General features: G+C 40.9%; 1 protein-coding gene across 1 annotated transcript in view; it reads left to right on the top strand.

Annotated features, from left to right (window-relative positions):
* The window catches only part of CDC42BPA (CDC42 binding protein kinase alpha), a 194836-nt gene that overhangs the window by 105494 nt on the left and 70200 nt on the right, over window positions 1–19142 (top strand). The window contains exons 16-20 of the mRNA XM_015413743.1: window positions 4421–4526; window positions 7021–7145; window positions 9412–9517; window positions 11027–11175; window positions 13213–13304. Of these exons, the coding sequence (XP_015269229.1) occupies window positions 4421–4526; window positions 7021–7145; window positions 9412–9517; window positions 11027–11175; window positions 13213–13304 (578 nt within the window). The remainder of the gene's footprint in view (window positions 1–4420; window positions 4527–7020; window positions 7146–9411; window positions 9518–11026; window positions 11176–13212; window positions 13305–19142) is intronic.

Raw genomic sequence — 19142 nt, 5'->3', positions numbered from 1 at the left:
TTTTATTAACAGAAACTCAAAGGAACATTACTAACATACTAACAGAGAACTTCATGTGACTGGATTAAAGAAAAGAAGTTTGACAACACACAGAAGAAGCCCAAGAAGATTAATTGGACATTACTAACAGTTTAATTTACCAGTTTATATATCACTCAGCTTTCTCTTTCTCCCACTGTCTACCCTTCCCATTTCTTCTTTTAAGCGAAATACCTCCCCTTTTTAGGGGAGTCAATAAAACCTTTATTAAAAATATATATATATATTGGGGATTTATGATTTGTAGAATAACAATCGGCAATAGGGAGCACTCACCAGTGTATACAGAGGTCCCACCTTTTCCGGGAGATACCAGTAATAGACACGAATGCTGAAGTCAGTTTAAAATGATGTCTTTACATTCTTTTCCACATTCAAACAATACACAGACGCACACACAATTACACGACTTCTAGGAAAAATAAAGAGAGACGGATAGCACATTCACATTAGCAGGATATCATTGGGGGGGGGGGGCAATACTTTACCTTTCCAAAGGGATGAAGATTCCAAATGGAAAAATAAGTAATAAAATCGAAGTAATAAATAAATAAATAAGGGAACTATAAGAAAATGGGGATTTAAGTTAAGGAAATGGGAATCATGTGACTGAACCGGCAGACACATGTGGAAAGACTCTGGCTGCAGTCTGAGAGTCTTGGGGTAGGATGAATGGCAAGGTAGCCAAAGATAAGAGTCAGCAAATATAGAGGTCGTGGAGGGGGTGTAGAGAGAGAGAGGGACTGCAGTCAGGGGAGAGAGAGAGAGAGACCACATGGCTGGGTTCCCCCTTTTATGAGGGGGGCTTGGGCCAGGCTGGCCACATCCCCTAGTCACATGTCTCTTGGGGGTGGCCTAAGCTGGCCACATGTCCTGGCGCACCTCCTAATAGTCCGTCCCAAAAAACACACTATTGGTTACAGGGAACAAGGGGAGGGGAATAAGAGAGTGGTCAATAATGAGAGCTAGTAACTAAGACTGGCGAGTGGCACCTGGATGAAGAGGGTATGAGTCACCGAGCTAGGGCTATTGTTTCTTGATGGGCTTAACCGAGCCTGTTGATGGGCGAGAGATTAGTTTCCAAGCAACCATGTGTAGAACCTCTCAGTTACGTGCAGTCTTGCAGGTAGATGTGTGAGGGGGTTGCCTGCGTGTGACAGAGGAAGCTCCTCATGGCGTTTGGAGCTCTTTGTCCTTGTGCCATGGCATGGCATTCGACTCCTCCATGCAATTAGGGAAATGGTCCATCTCACAGCAGGTAGGAGGGCAGGTAACCTTGAAGAACCAACTGGAACAGCAATGCAAAGGAAGACTTTCTTCTTTTAGGTGTGCATTCTCAACTGGCATCACATTGGGTCACCATGCAGTACAGTCCCTTAAGCATATGTTTGCACAGTCCGTTTTATCACTTAGGACTTATACAGTCCATAAGAGCACATTAAGTGCCTTGCAGGGCAACAAAATGTTGGTGTGCTTCGATTATTTTCTCATGTCCTGTGAGATGACATCCCAGACTACCAAGTGATGTTGTCTTGCAGGCACCTGATTTTACCAGGAATTTGAGAATTTACCTGGCTGGCCTAAGTCCAAAGTGAGAAGACCATAATGCAGAGTTCATCTTTCCAGGCTTGTTCCACCACCCTCAGTATAAGCACATAAGAGAAGCCATGTTGGATCAGGCCAGTGGCCCATCCAGTCCAACACTCTGTGTCACACAGTGGCCAAAACACAGCTGCCATCAGAAGGTCCACCAGCGAGGCCAGTACTCCAGAAGCCCTCCCACTGTGCCCCCCAAACACCAAGGATACAGAGTATCACTGCCATAGACATAGTGTATCATCTATACCTTGTGGCTAATAGCCTCTGATGGACCTCTGCTCTGTATGTTTATCTAATCCCCTATTGAAGATGTCCATGCTTGTAGCCGCCACCACTTCCTGTGGCAGTGAATTCTACATGTTAATTACTCTTTAGGTGAAGAAGTACTTCCTTTTATCTGTTCTAAACCTACTGCACGTTAATTTCACTGAGTGCTCATGAGTTTTTTGTACTGAGAGAGAAAAGTACTTTTTTCTCTGCCTTCTTTAACTCATGCATAATTTTGTAAATCTCTATCATGTCCAGTGTTCCCTGTAAGCTGAGTTAGTGTGAGTTAGCTCACCGTTTTTTAGCTTGTGGCGAACACATTTTTGTCTTAGCTCAGGAAGGATGGCTCCAAAATAGACTAATTTATGAGGTAACCAAATCACTTGCTCACAACTTTGATGCCAGTAGCTCACAAAGTACAATTTTTGCTCACAGGACTCCATAGCTTAGAGGGAGCATGTCACCCCTCAGTTGTCATTTCTCCAAGCTAAAGAGCTCTAACCTCTTTAACTTTTCTTCATAGGGAAGGCGTTCCATCCCCTTAATCATTTTAGTTGCCCTTTTCTGCCATATCCCAATCATCCTTTAGTAATCCTGTTACCCCTTGATTATCCAAGGTCCCCACTGCCTCCCTGGCTGGGATTTATGTTTTTTTGCAATATGTTCCTTTTTGCCTGTCTGATCACTGACTTGCACAGCTTTGCCTGGTAATACCCAGGTTAGATTGCTGCAATGCATTATACATAACTACCTTTGAAGACTATCTGAAAACTTTAACTGGTTCAGAATGCAGCAACCATATTTTTAACAGGACTTTCTGGCTGAAGCATACCTCACTGACATTCAAAACTATTCACTGTCTTCCAGAGCCAGTTTGGTGTAGTGGTTAAGTGCGCGGACTCTAATCTGGGAGAACCGGGTTTGATTCCCCAGTCCTCCACTTGCAACTGCTGGATGACCTTGGGCAAGCCATAGTTCTGATAAGAGCTGTTCTTGAAAAAGAGCAGTTTCTGCCAGAGCTCTCTCAGCCCCACCTACCTCACAGGGTGTCTGTTGTGGGGAGGAGAAGGGAAAGGAGTTTGTAAGCCGCTCTGAGATTCCTTCGGGTAGTGAAGGGCAGGGTATAAATCCAATCTCTTCTCTTCTTCTTCTCTTTCTGGGCCCAGTTTAAAGTGACTTTTTATTCTGCAAAAGGCCTGTAGAGGACCATCTTGTCTCATAAATTTTCCCTCAGATCTTCTTTTGAGGTCCTGTTCCAGCCACTTCAAAGTTCTCAAGGCACCCCATTTGTGAATATGTATTTTAGCACTGATTTTACTGTCTTTCAGACATGAACTTTTATTAACCTCAGTATTTAAAGGGTGATGTGTTTATAGTGATATTGTTTATTCTGTTCTAATATGGATTTTATATGATTTTAGAAAGAATATGGGTTCTTATTTTTTGTAATAACTTTATTTCTTGTGAGCTGCCTTGAAGGCTTAATTCAAAGGGTTGCAGGACAGATTTTTTAAAAATTCATTGGTTAAAAATATATTTTTTAACCTAACCCCAAATTTGGCATCCTCCCATCAGTTTTTAGATGGTGACAATTCATTTTTTTACTGCTAAAACGTTTTATCGGTTATATAGAATTTTTTTGTGAAACTCATTCAGATTTTTCATTTTCAAATTTAAAACAATAATCGCATGTCAAATCCACGTGTCCTGTTGTGGGTTACCAGGTTTCCACACTGTAGTTTAGGCTAAGAACATAACCAGAGACATGAATACTTCTGCTGTTCTGTTTGGAGACTGGTTCCCAAGACTTTAAAGAAGTATCTGTTCTAGCTTCTACTCTCTTGTTGCTTCTCTCTAACACACAGTGATACATTTTGTTAGCACATGCTGGTAGGAAAGGATGTATAAATCTCCCAGAAAAACAAGCTGCCTTTTACTTATGGTGTTTTTTCAAGTTGTTGACCTTACATTTGTAGAATTTGCAAGGCTCAGGTTTAAGCAGATATCATCTTGAATCGGAGTTGCCGTATGGATGTTTCAAGTACTGGATGTTGTTACAGTTAGGCCCATTTTATAAAGTTAATAGGAATCTTCATGCATGAAGGTTTTGCAGATCCAGGCACCATATATGGCAACTCTTTCTTTATCCTGGCTGACTTTCAAAATTGCACTGAGTTATAAAAATGAGTAAGCATACTGAATTAGAACGTTTATCCTTAACTGTGAATGTTTGGGAATCATGGAAACTGTCTCATAGCTTTAAGGACCGGGTGTGGCATCCACAGAACTTCAGGTGTGCCTAATTAAGAGACTTATAAATCAATGGGTTTTCAACTGTGTACTTAAGTCCCTTTGATTTCAGAGAGGTAGGCTTAACTGTCACCCACTGTTCTTTATTTTAACTATCTGTAAGAGGTGAAGTGTAAGGTATTTATAAATTAGGACAATTTAATATGGGACTATCACAGACTATCACAACTATGTCAGGTGACTGTATTTTTACCTTATGCCTTAGCCAAAGTGAAAGAGAGGAATTTGAAACTGAGTTCAAACAGAAATATGAACGGGAGAAGATCCTGCTGACAGAGGAGAACAAAAAGCTTTCCAATGAACTTGATAAGGTAGGTGTGTTGTATGGGTACAGCTAATATAATGAGAAATAGCCAAAAAAAACCAACCCAGTTCATAGACTGTAACAGTCTATGAACTGGGGGGTTTTTGGCTACAACTTATAAATCACTGTATTTCCATTGTTTGTTATTCATAATATAATGAGCAAAGCATTCAGAAAGTTGGCAGGTGGAACATATTGAGAGATAGAGGGGTACAAATTACAACATACATAATAAAAATCACATTTTAAAACCAATCCCCCCCCAAAAAAACACACACATCATTAAAATAGTTAAAACAGCTAAAATACATACAAAAATACAAAAATGACAATTAAAACATTGGTCAGGGAGAAGGGATTGCTGAGGGAATGTCAAATAAAAATGTCTCCACCTGCTGGCCAAAGGTAGCAATAGCAGGGGACAGATGAGTCTCCTTGGGGAGAAGAGAGTTCTGGAGTTTTGGTGTCACAAGTGGGAAGGCCGTCTCCTAGGTTGCCACCCACATCTCAGAAGGTGGGTGCACCCAAACCAGGGCCTCTGGAGATGACCATAATGATAAAGTGGGTTCATAACAGTGGGTCCTTTAGATATATTGATCCCAAACCATATAGTGCTTTGAAGGTCAATAAGAGGGAAGGTACTTTCAGGGATGGGAAATCCCTGCTTCTTGTCCTCCCAGCCTCCCAGGAGGAGAGGTGATGAGATCAAGACAGCTATTGGAGGGGGCTTGGAGTTGAAAAGTGCATTTTCCACACCATGCCTCCCACACTGGTCCACATTTCCTCTTCACAACTCCTCCCCCTCTCTTCATTACCACTGCCACCACCTCACCCTTCAATTACTGACCCTTTCCTCTCATTATGTCCTCCTGCCACCTCATTGCCACTGCATGGTTCCTTGCAACTCTCCTGACATCATTTTCTTTCTTCTTTTCTGGTGTTTATTATTTTTTTTCATACTCCTTGATTATACCAACCATGATCTCATGAGATCTCAATCAGCATTTTTTCAAGAATCATTATGTGTGCATCTGTGTACACACACTGCTTCTGCTGGTTTTAAGGGCTTCTGCTCTCCAATATTTTGTATTAAGCTCATACCTCGTTCCCCTCCCTTTGCAGCCTCTTCCTGCCAAAACTATGATCCAGTTATGCAGTGCTGGCCACCAGGCTGGGCCTAGCTGCACAGTAGGAAGCGCACAAGGAATTGTGGAGGGCACCTCGATTGCCCCTCTATCCCCTTCCCTGCACTATTTCCTATTTCCCTCTTCTTGGCAACCTCCGTATCTTTACCGTTCCCTGCTTCCTTTTCTCCCCACCAACCAACCTATCTTTTTATCTGCCCCCTATCTTCAACTATATTTATTATTTCATTCATACCCAGCCTTTCTCTACAATAGGGTTGCCAAATCGACTTACCTCTGCCAGCGGGGGACTTTGTGCTGGCTCCCGGCAGCATGCACGTCACAGGGAAGTGATGTCATGACGCCGGGGACACTGGGGGCGGGGCACAGCCATTTGAGGGGAAAACTCTATGTTTTCCCCTCAAATGGCTGTGCCCCGCCCCCAGTGTGCCCGGCGTCACGACGTCACTTTCCTGTGACATGCACGCAGGGGTGGGGTTTCCCCCGGGGGCCGATTCCGCAGGGGTGGAAATCGGACCTCCAAAGCGGGGGAAATCCGCCCCCCGGGGGGATTTGGCAGCCCTACTCTACAATAGGGACCCAAAGTAGTTTACATCATTCTCTTCTCCTTCATTTTATACTCACTACCCTGTGAAAGATGAAAATGTGCAACTGGCCCAAGGATACTGATTCAACTTCCACAGCAGAGTGGTGATTTGAACCTGGATCTCCCAGACCCTAATTTCTAACCACTAACACTATACTGGTTTTCATGAGGTGGCTGTTGTTGAACAGTAGCAAACGGCCAAGTGTGGATGAGTCTTGCAGATCTTGTCACACAATGATTGCAGCCAGGCCTAGCCCCAGTGAGTCCTTCCTCAAAGGCCAAAGCAGCCCTGGAAAGGGCCCTGACCGCCTTCCCCTTAGTGACAATCAGCAACTTCCTACTGCAAAGTATATGTATAATAAGAATGGGAAGTATTTTGAATGAGTACAAAAATTTTAAGATCTGAGAAGCAAGATGGGCATGGTGAAATGCATATAAGTAGACTCTCATATTGATTAGAAGGAAAAGTACCTCAGAAAATGAAATTTATAAAAAACATATGGAGTACAGATCTTCTTGAATGTGAAGGACTGATAATAGCTAAAGTAGAAGAAAGGAAGCTATTTTAATAGTTTAGTTATTGATTAAAATATTTGTATCTCATTATATCCCATTTTGCCCCGTGAAAGGGGCCAAGGTTGCTTAGAATAAAGAATATGCCCATCAGGTATATTCTTTATTAATTTTAATCACAGAAGAAAGTTGCTTCAGATTATCAGGGTAATGTCTTATATCTGCAAAGATTAATTGCATCTTTAACGTATATTCAGATTACGGCTATATATGAAAGACTTAGTATGAATAACCGGCAGTTAGAAGAAGAGATGAGAGATCTTGCTGACAAAAAAGAATCTGTAGCACATTGGGAGGCCCAGATCACTGAGATCATCCAGTGGTGAGTATCAACTGTAATCTTGGCTATCACTGAGCCTCATGCAACAAGGTGCTTTCCATTTTTCGTATTCCTTGGTGATCTCTTTTCAAGTCTCCTTGAGAAATATAAATGTATTGTCGGAGGTACAAATCATGTCTTTGCAAGAATGCAATAGTGATAGGAGCTATGAGAATTAATTTTCACTATCTCCATTAGATTCGTAGATGGTAGAAGAACTTATTGACTTTGGTGAATTTAGAAGGGTGTAACTCTACTTCAGGTTGCACTACAAGTCTTCTACTGGGAAAATAAAACCAAAATAGTCAGAGCAAAATGCAGATCTCTTTTCATTGCTGTTTCTGGTGGTAATACTTCTATGAAACTGACCTTTTCCAAGTACTGTTTTAAAATGGTCTGAGAGAAAGATATGGACATGCATTTGAGCTGTTTGTGGGAAGGGAACATTTTTGTTGTAACTTATTTTGTCTCTTGGGATCTTTATAATATTTAACATCTGAAAACAACCTGTACCTAAATATTTTCACAGATTTCTTAAACTGATTAATCTTAATGTCTTGCAGCAGTCTTTGGTGTTTACGCTATTTGTGTCTCCTTTCAAAGCAGCTGTATAACTGATTTTTTGTATTAAAAGCGGGTAAATGTAGGAAGCCTAGTTAAATAGACAGTGTTTTTCACAACCAGTGCAACTTCATTGTCCATATTTAGACAATGCTTTAGATTTTGAGTATGAATGGTCACTCAGTGCATGTTAGGCTTTGAAACTCTGGATGTGTTCCAAGCTGTGTAGCTTGCTTTATAAATATGTATTATTCAAGTCTGTTTGGTCTAAAGGACTGATTTTTGCAGAAGTAAAGATTAAAAATCAGAGCAAGATAGTGCTTCTTGTCAATTCCTTTGCAATAAGCTTTATCATGTAGGAGAAAAACAGTGAAGCAAATAAATCTATCTATATATAAAGAAGCCAATCCCTCACTGAATGATTTAATTTAATTTAATTTAATTTAAAGTTTCTTCGGTTGAAATAAAGTTTTAAGATTTGTGCATATACAGCCCATTGCCCTGATTACTAAAAAGTCTGAAAATGTCTTGATCCATCCAAATTCAGGATATGGTCTGCCTCATAAAAATAGACATCAGCTCTGATGGAACATAGTGCTGCCTGTGGATTCAGGTTTCTAACCTGAATTTTGTGGTTGGGGGGCATAAGGATTTTGATTGAGTCTAGGATTGCCAGATTGCTATAATCTCATGCTATAATCTCAAACCCTGAGACTCAGTGGGAGGAGCTTGATGATGTCTCAGGTGGGTTCCAATGATGTCATGTAGTGGGACTTGGTGATGTCACATTGAATAGCTCCATTAATTGTAGTACTTCCATCCACCAGTAGATGTGTGCTACACATGGCATCTGTGTGCAGTCACAGTCATGAGCATCATGTTGGAGATCATGTTCTAGGGGCTGCCTGATTTATAATCTTTTGGTTACACAGAGGCCATCTCCATGTAGGAAAAAGAAACTTATCCTGTCATTTGGGTGACATACAGTTGCATTTATTCTTGCAATTACACATGTAAAGCAGCATGCATGTGGTCTTGGCTATGGTCTTAAACACTTCTTTGAGTTTCTGATTTTGTTAGCTTAATGTTGCACTCTTGTTAGGTTGATAACAGAAGTCCACAGAGTACTTTTGTCAGGACACACATGCCACAGCGTAACAATGGCAGTCTGTAAGTGATCTTGCCCTTGCATTCAGCATTCATGGCCAATGAACATGTTTCTGAAACACTAAGGTATATGCTTTTTTATAAAAAAATTACTGTACTGAGATTTCTTTTTGTTATAGCAACAATTGAGAACATTTACTTATAGAAATTATGTTTCAGGAATAATATGCACTCACCTAATTTTAAACAACTCAGGTCATATTAAATAAGATAAAAATATAGTGTTACTTTATATTTAGCAGATACAGTCCTCCCCAAAGGATAATCCCCATTTAAATGAATGGCAGCTATGTAAGCACAGTGAAGATTATAACTACTGATTCCTAGAATAGAGGAGGTTCTGGATTTAGTTCAGCCATTTTTAAGAAAGTGGGTGGCTGGTGTAGGGTCGAATTATGTCCTCATTTCTAAAAGTAGCCTGATGTCAATAGTGAGTCATAAATTTATTAAGCTTTTCACAAAAGTTAATTTAATAATTAAAACCTTTCCCCCTTTGCTTTTACTAAAGTTCTTACCTCTCTTTCTTTCATTGCTTGACTAGGGTGAGTGATGAAAAGGATGCTCGAGGCTATCTGCAAGCTTTAGCCTCCAAAATGACTGAAGAACTAGAGGCCCTGAGGAACTCCAGTTTAGGTGCAAGAGCAACAGTAAGGAATTGATTTGCTGCATCCTAAAGTCTCCATTTCTAAGATTTGTTGTGCTGTTAAATAAATGTTTAGGGCATGTTATATCATCCCTTACTTCAATGTAATGTCAGCAAACAAAACGTTACAGGATTGCGGCATGGTTATGACATCAGCGTTTGGTTAGGAACACTAAGTTAGGTATATCTGCCACCTGAGGGTGGAACAAACCATGTGTAGGTCAGTTCTCCTTTTAACAGGGTTCTTTTATCTTATCAAATGCAATCACTGAAGATATAGAGTCAAGGAGGATACTAGCATGAGGAGAGAAGAGAGGCTATTAAAACTTTCCTGTATGCTGTGTTGCTGCAGAAAACTGCCATTTATTTTTCTGTTTGTTTCTTCCCCATGGAAACCCAGGGTGGCTTACATCCTTCTCCTGTCCTTCATTTTATCCTCGCAACAACCCTGTGAGGTTGGCTAGCCTGAGAGTATGTGACTTGCCCAAGGTCACCTAACAAGCTTCAGTAGCAAAGTGGGGATTCAAACATGAGTCTCGTAGATCCTAGTCCAAATCTCTAACTGCTACACCACACTGACATAGGCCAGTGTATTTTTTAAAAGCTGCCAGCAACACCAGCAGACAGAAGCCCCATTCGCATGTTACAGGGAATGCACATCCATCCTACCTGTACATGCGTACCTGTTTGTAAGGAAGCGCCAACATGCATTCAGCTTTACAAATGAAACTGAGGACTAGTACCTGGATAACCCTCAGATTTGAATCACAGATAGAATCTAGAGAAAACGTATGAGTATCCCTCCCATTTTAGCTGCAACCCCTCTCCTCTCAAGCCAGTCTTCCCCTTGAAATTGCAACCCCAGCAGCTACATTTGGTAAAAGAAAAATGTCTGTTAAAAGGCTTATGGAACTACACCTAACACATTGTTCTGCCTCCAAGCTCTAGACATGTGGCTTGGTCAGCATGGCTGTATAACCTAATGGCATGCAGAATTTGTGGCCATGATTCAGTGCTTTGAGTATGTTTCAGCATGCCATTTTTGGAAATATTTATGAACATGTGACTTTTTTTGCTTCACTTATCTGTCTCCAATAAGCATTTCACGCACTGGACCTGTTATATTAAGATCTTTGTTGCGATTGGTTATAAACTTATTTATTCCATTTGAGGTACAGGTTCATAAAAAACATTTGCTTCAGTAGTCCCATATGCCTTTGTTGAGACAGTTTTCCTATTGGACTGCCAACAGTCTTATCATCAAAATGTACTCCTAGAAGGATTTACTCCTCTTGTGAAATATCGTTTTGTTTTAATGTAACCTATGATATAAACCAGCTATTTCACTAAGTTACTAATGCCTGTAAAACTATAGGATAGCAGTCTTTGTTTTACTTAAAAACAAAAAGGATAATCTATTGGATAATTGTCAGAACTCCCCAAGAGAGACTAGTGTGCAACAAAGAAATGACTGAACTGAAAATAAATTGTTTTTTCTGTTTTTGTTTTTTAGGACATGCCCTGGAAGATGCGCCGCTTTGCAAAACTAGATATGTCTGCAAGGTTAGAACTACAGTCAGCCTTGGATGCAGAAATACGAGCCAAACAAGCAATTCAAGAGGAACTGAATAAAGTCAAAGCTTGTAATATTGCAACAGAATGGTACCGTTAATTTATTCTAATACTTGCAAACACTTTAGAACAGGTTAGATGAGCAAGAGGGAAAGGGACTTTGCTGATGTTATAGTAGGTCTAAGCCATGGTCCGTGGGAGTTATGCAATCTGGAGTCCAATCTGGAGTCACAGTAGATAACTCAATGAAAATGTCGAGACAGTGTGCAACTGCAGTAAAAAAGGCCAACACTAGGCTGGGGATTATTAGGAAGCGAATTGAAAACAAATCAGCCAGTATCACAATGCCCCTGTATAAATCAATGGTGCGACCTCATGTGGAGTACTGTGTACAGTTCTGGTCACCACACCTCAGAAAGGATATTATAGCATTGGGGAAAGTGCAGAAAAGGACAACTAGAATGATAAAAGGGTTGGAACACTTTCCCTATGAAGACAGGTTAAAGTGCTTGGGGCTCTTTAGCTTGGAGAAACGATGACTGAGGGGTGACATGAGATTATGCATGGGATAGAGCAGGTAGAGAAAGAAGTACTTTTCTCCCTTTTTCTCCCTTTCTCACAATACAAGAACTCGTGGGCACTCCATGAAATTGCTGAGTAGTCAGGTTAGAACAGATAAAAGGAAGTACTTCTTCACCCAAAGAATGATTAACACATGGAATTCACTGCCACAGGAGGTGGTGGCGGCTACAAGTATGGGCAGCTTCAAGAGGGAATTACATAAGCATATGGAGCAGAAGTCCATCAGCGGCAATTAGCCACAAGGTATAGATAGGAACTCTCAGGCTGGGGGAAGTGATGCTCTGTATTCTTAGTGCTGGGGGGGGGGCAACAGTGGGAGGGCTTCTAGTGTCCTGGCCCCGATGGTGGACTTCCTGATGGCACCTGGTATTTTTGGCCACTGTGTGACAGAGTGTTGGACTAGATGGGCCATTGGCCTGATCCAGCATTGACTTATCTTATGTTCTTATGTTCACATGGTAACAAAAAAGTGACCAGAGGGACACAAAGGAGTGGGAGAGAGCAACTCAATGGAGAGTGCTGCAGCAGAGTCTGGTGTGTTAGTATCTGATGCTGGGAAGAAACTGATTATGAACAAAAGCCAGCTGATCCACATAGCATTCCTTTATGTTCTCCAAATGCCCCTCTCAAGAGTAATGATGGTGTTTGAGGAAAGGCAAGAGGGGTATTGGAGCAGGATTTAAGAGGGTTTTTTTCCTTTGAAGTGGTATTATGTGCATCATCACTGGTACAAAAATTAATATTTTAACTTCTTGAAAAAAAGACAAGGACATTGGTGAAATTGACAAAACATTCCCCTCCAGTTTGGGGGAAGGGGGCACATCAAAGTAAACGGTGAAGTGGGAAGGATATAAAGAAGGAAAGTTGAGTTATGAACAACTCTTCTGTACTAGGTTTGACAGCACTAAACCAGGTGACGCCTAAAAGGATAGAGAAGCTAAATAAATTATAAGTTAGCTCTTGAACAGAGACAACATCAAAATGCAGTGCTTTGGGTGGAATATCATCTAGATTCTGAGGAATCAGTGAATGAACAAACAGTGTCGATAATGGCAAAAACAGCTAGCACAGATCGATCCCTTTTGTAGATGCTAAAATGTATTGTTTGTCAAACCTTGATTGTAATGGTACAGTTGTTTGTGGCAGCTTTGGTTAAAAGCAAGAGCCATGCTTTCATAAGCCAGTGTAGCATAGTAGTCAGAGTGTTCATAGCTGAGACCCTGATTCAAATCCCTACGCTGCCTTGGAAGTTTGTTGGGTGACCTTCAGCCAAGTTATGCATACACTTGGCTTAATTTACCTCACAGGGATATTGTGAGAATAAAATGAAGGTGAGAAGAATGATGTAAACCGCATTATTACTCTTATTATGGTTGCACAGAACCCATATAAAATAAAATTGTCTCCTCCAAATTTTATTCATGCTTTTTTGTCAACTGGCTGTGGTCTTAATTGAACCGTGCAGCAAATAATGTTCGAGACATGTCCAGATAATATGGCCCTTATTAATTGGAAACCTGTGTTTTATCCTTGTTTGTTTTGAAGTAAACTACAGGAATCTGACAAGAAGAACTCTGAGCTGTTGGCAGAAATAGAGAGACTGAAAAAAGAGACAGAAGAACTGAGATCAGAAAAGGGTATGGAAATTGGTATCCAAATAAACAAAGGCATAATCTGCCCCGCAGTGATGGGTATATCTTATCAAATAAGAATGTCCTCTTACAGCATGTTGAAAGAATCTGGATTCTGAAAATTCTGGCTCTTAAAGTGTCAACATAGCTGTTGTATGATAAGATGTACCCAAGGCTGTTACAGAAAGATAGAAGCACATTTATCTTGGGCTCTCTCAGTACACTTGAGGGGTGTTTATTCTAATCCCGTTGTATTTCTTTTGAATCTTCTATACAGCACTTAACTGTGATCACTTTACTATTCCATAAAGATTTATATACTAGTAGTTTTTTTCAGATGCATATTGACTGACCATAATGATGAATGAGCTCCCAAACACTGGATGTAATGCATGGTTAAAATGGTGGCTCTTGTCATGCTTAATAATTGTACGCTTCAAAGTAATCATATGGAGTTGATGGGCCTCCTCCAAAGTGACTGTATGTTTATTTCAGCCATAATCTTTCAGTTTACAGACTTAAGATGTAAACTTGAGAATAGTAAATTGCAATTGTCCTATTGTGGATAACTTCATATAGTATTATCACTCTCCTTTCTTCATTGGTATTGTTCTGAAAAAATACTTAATGATAGATCATGGTGAATTGACATGGCTAATGTATGAAGTGAATTACCTGGACTAGTGTAAAATTCTCTTTATGCTTACATGGGTGATTTGTTTTATGCCTGATTTGTTTTACACCTTTTTTGCTCTTTTAAATATGTATTAAGTAGTACTTTTGATAAATTATTATGATGTGAAATTATGTTACTCTATGCATAACTTCACACTAAACTCAGAGCAAATAGGGAGTTATCCCCTTAACTATAGCATTTCATCATTCAATATCAGTGAAGCAGGCAACCTCTCTAGTTACATAGGATAATTTTTTACTCAGTTCAAATAAAAAAGGAGACAAAAGACTCTAAATAACCAGCCTTGGAAGAATACTTGGGGGAAATTGGATCTCTCTAAGCAGAGTAACAGAAACTGCATTAGAACATGCACCAGCTTCAAAAATCTTAATCCGAAAGAACTGGGTTGAGAAACAAAGGCTGCAATCCTTTATTTATTTTTATTTATTAAAACAGTTATAAAGATGAAGTTAAAATGAACAATTCTAATTTTTATGGTATTCTTTTACAAATAGCACAAACCTAAGCATATCTACTCAAAAGTAAATCCTGTTAAATTCATTAGGATTGATTCCCTAGAAAATGTACCTAGGATTGAAGCCAAAGTCACATACAAGTGTATTTCTAGTTTTTATGTATTGAATCTGGATTCTAGATTTTATATATGCATGTCGCACTCAGATACATATAAGTAAACTTAAGAGTAACATGTGTTTATTATGAATGGGATTCAGCTACATTATTTTTATATAACTGTATCAGACTGAGTCACTTAACATGGAAATTGTTTCCCAAGAAGAGTGCTTTTGAGATTAGACGATCCATCGTGTACATGTGAGGAATGTTGTTCAGTACAGAACAGTGGAAAAAACCTGAAGCTTGAAACAATCCTTTGGGTAACATTTGAGAAGATAAAATATATAGATGTTGACATCAGTCTGCCTAGAGCTATTCTTGAAGATTGTTTAAAGATAATTGATTTACTAATGCATCTGTATTGAAAGCCCTGAAGCTAAATATCAACTTCTTTTATCTTGTGAAGATGCAACATTAGTCTGAGCTTGGTTTAGTGGCTGAGAGGTTAAGATGCTGAGCTGCAGACTGGAAGGTCTGTAGTTCGATAGTTTGAGACCCTAGTGCCGCGTGACAGAGTGAGTTCCTGTCTCTGGCCCCAGCTCTTGCCAACCTAGCAGTTTGAAAGCAAGAAATTGCAAGTAGATAAGTAGGTACCGCTTTGGTGGGAAGGTAACAGCATTCTGTGTGGCTCGGTGTTTAGTCATATTGGCCACATGACCACGGAAACGTCTTTGGACAGCACTGGTTTTTCGGCTTGGAAACAAAGATGAGCACCGCCCCCTAGAGTCGGATTCAACTGGCTTTCGAACAAGTTAAACCTTTACCTTTTTTATACTAGCTTTGGTATCTATGCAGGATATGACTTCCCCTCTAATCAAAGGCCAAGCTGGAAGGCAGTTGTGCACACCAGCCATACCCATTTTAACAGAGGGGATAAACCTCATTTCGGACAGTCCTAGATTAAAAGGGTGGGGTCATGCTTTGCTTTTGGGGCATACTTCTCTGACACACAGTGTAGTGCAGTGGTTAGAGTGTCAGACTAGGATCTTGGAAAACCAGGTTCAAATCCCCATTGTGCCATGGAAGCTTGCTGGGTGACCTTGGGCCAGTCACACACAACATGGCCTAACCCTACCTCACTGGGTTGTTGGGAGAATAAAACAGAGGAGATGGGAACAATGTAAGTCACATTGGGTCCCCATTGGGGGAACAGGCATGGTATAAATGAAGTAAATAAATAGATTCTGTTCTTCTGTTCCCATAAATACTAGGCCCTAGTAGAATGCATACACTTGTCTGCTGCTGAAGCTTCTTTCATTTCAGTCTTTACCATTACTGAGAACATGACCTGCCTCAAAAACCCCATGATTGGGGTCGTCATAAGTTGGTTGCAACAATGGCTCACTTTACCTCTAGAGAAAAAGGTATCTGTTCTTGGTATAGTGGCAATTTGGATAATTATGCTTTAGTTGCTGCCAAAGTTGTCTTGAGCTATACTCTGTCGGATGCCTAATGTAATGGTTAGCCCAGCACTGAATTTAAAAATGGGTGAAGCATGTCCCAGTGGCCCAGGTAGTATATCCATTGTACATGTTAACACAGATATGTCATAACTTTTCTGACATACGAAATCTTTTCTACCATTTGTCCTGTAGCCTTACATAAATTCTGCTGGTCCAAAAATGTCATGTTAATACAGAAAAGAACACTGTTGATCATACAAGGTGATATACACACCTTACTTTCATTGTTTCAACCAGTAAAATCCAAATAGTGTATTCAACATGCCGTTTTAACGTTGCACTAAGGCGTTTTGAAGTGGAACCGCTACCAAAAACCTTTATAACATTTTTTCAGTTACCACTTTTCCTGTGTTCTCTGTATGGGCATGCATAAAAAGGGTTCTATCTTTATTTTAAAAATGAAGTGTTATTTCTAAAACATTATTACCCTTATATAAGGGGGGGCACCTGTCTCAAGGAGTACCCTACCTTTTTCTGCAGCTTTACCAGTTGACATCTGCCTCAGCAGAAGTTGGACTTTCTGTTAACTCCTTTTCAATCTTGTTGAACTTTGTTCAGGCTCCCAGCCTTTGCTCTGCAGGCTCCTCTGGGTTGATTCTGACCCATGGCACCCTTCACATTTACACTTGCTGGGGACACAGAGCTTCTCTCCCCATCAATAACCATATTGCCCGCTTCAGATGGCTGTTCCCTCCATTCATGCCATTTGTATCTAGAGTCTAATTTGAGGAGGTTTGATTACAAGTCAACCTGACCATCCTACTCATGAGTAAGCTTTAATGGAAGAAAGTATGCCATTATTAGCAGGCAGGATTCTGGAGGATGGAGTTATATGAAGCAATCCTATCACTCCCTGTGCTGATATGGCCAGGTCTGGAGCCTGTATTATACTGCCCCCTGGTTCTGCCTCTCAGAGATTAGATATTTTCCGAAGGTACATCTTCTGTGATGCAGAATCCAAGATGGATTCAGAGTTAGGGAATTGCTTTAAGTTTTCCTTTGTCTTCTGTGTCACCAAAAAAAAAGAAAGAAAGAAAGGAGAACCTGCCCATTGTCATACTCTGGTTTCTCTTCAGATCGCATAAATCTTTCGCCTGCCCATTGTCTTTCCCCAGTTAGAACTCAAACAAAATAAGTTTCTAACTGGCACTCCAGTTGAGCAAGTGTGGCCCCGGTCACACGAGAGGTTTTGGGCCAGGAGAGGGACGGATTGGGGGCGCAGCAAACGGGCGCGAACTTTCCCACAGCAACATCTGGGAAGCGTGGTGCGCTCGTTCCCAATCCGGCCCTTCCACCCAAACCCCTGCATCAAAAATAAACCACCTACCTAGGTGGTTCTTCGGGAAAGGGCGCATCAAGGCCGGCCGTGGGATCGCCAGCGCATCCTTCCGCCGGCTCATCCCCGGCTCCTGGCCAAATTGCGCATGCTCAGACATGCACAGTTCGGCATCCTCCCCCTCCCGACTGTCGCTTCCTCCCCGGCATCTGATCGTGCCGGGGAGCAACGGCGCCACGGCTCAGGGGATCCATGGGATCCCACCGTGGCGTCTCAATTTTGGTGCGGCTTTTAAAAGCCGCACTTTGCCCGTTTTTTTTTCCTGCCGTGTGGCAGGGACTTGTGTCTCATTTCAGACAACTCCATGGAAAGAGGTAAGCTTTCTCAGTGTGGCTTACTTAATAGATGAGGGTATTCCTTCTTTACAGAATGTTGAATAAAGTTATAGAGGCCCTAGGCTTTGTTACTGTAACTTCAGGTAAAGCATTTTTTTCCTCAGTGACTAGCCGCGAATATATGCCTTCAAGCAGAAGTTTGTTTTCCTCTCAGTCCTATTTTTGAGCAAATACTCTTAAATAAATGGCAGAAACATGCTAAGTCTCCCAGAATCAATATACTCATTCTCAGGGTTAATTTTTTCTTTCACTAATGTCAAGGTGAACATGTTCTCTTCTCCTACAATATGTGTGGTGAAAGCTGCACTCTCAAAAAATGCAGCTCTCTACGCACTGCAGGCAATGTCTAACTGAAGAATTTCGGTACATCCTGAATGATTCTTGTGTCCAAATGTGAAGCATACAAAGCTTTAGGCTACTCTCAGAAATTGGTTCTTTTATTTATTTTTTTACCAACCCAGAGATTGCTAAAAGAGGCTGCAATGCTAACTGGACGACATTTATTTTGTGATGTGAACCATGCAACATCTATCCAGCTAAAACAAGGACCCTTCATGTTGTAGACTCCCTGCATGATGTACCAGATAAAGTCTTCAATCTGATAATTTTTTTAAATATGGGGATTGAAGCTTTGTCAAATGTCTTGCCAAAACCCAGGAAGTCTTTGTGCACCCTTACATGGGGAGATTATTACATTCAAACTCATTTTTTCTCCTCCACTGATCACTGGGTTTCTTGAAACCTGGATTTGGTGCTAGATGTCATTACTCTGGTTCCTTTTGAGCTGCTATGCATAGCATCACTCTTATTTGCATATTAAAATGGGCTTTCTTGTAGTGTTTATCACTGCCAGACAGGTATCATAATTAGGTGTCCTCCCTGTCCATTTTTCACAGTAACTGTGTTGTCCAGCATCTAGATTGAAGTGGATCCATCAGAAATTTTCTTTGACAGAAGGGAAGACAGTTTTTGTTGCAGCAGACCTCCAATTCCACCCTCATGCAGTTCCTCAAGGTTCCCATCTCCCAAAGTATGGGGGGGGGTGGATATCGAGGAGTGCAGCAGAAGTTCTGCCTGGTGACAGAAATCCATTCTGTCAAAACAAATGTTGTGTGCCATCTAAACCACTGACTTAAGGCTAAGGTGAAGTTTCATTTCTGCCGCTAGCACCTCTTTCTGCCCCAATCCTATCCAACCCTAGGAGAACGTTCCGTAGAGCTCGCCATTTGGAACAAGACATAAATATTGAAGTGTCAGGGGAAGCATGTTCTCTTGCATATTAAGCAGGGTGTCGTCCCCCCCCTTCCTGTGACAGAGAGTCTTCTGTGTTTTCATTGAGAATACTTATTCTCTGGTACTGGCAATCAAAGTTTAAGGACCCTGAGCTGCTTGGAAATT

This window comes from Gekko japonicus, unplaced genomic scaffold (genome assembly GCF_001447785.1).
Source record: "Gekko japonicus isolate JY-2015 unplaced genomic scaffold, Gekko_japonicus_V1.1 scaffold710, whole genome shotgun sequence".
Lineage (NCBI taxonomy): Eukaryota > Metazoa > Chordata > Lepidosauria > Squamata > Gekkonidae > Gekko > Gekko japonicus.
Note: the sequence above shows the minus strand (reverse complement) of the source record. Positions and strands in the feature narration are given on the sequence as shown.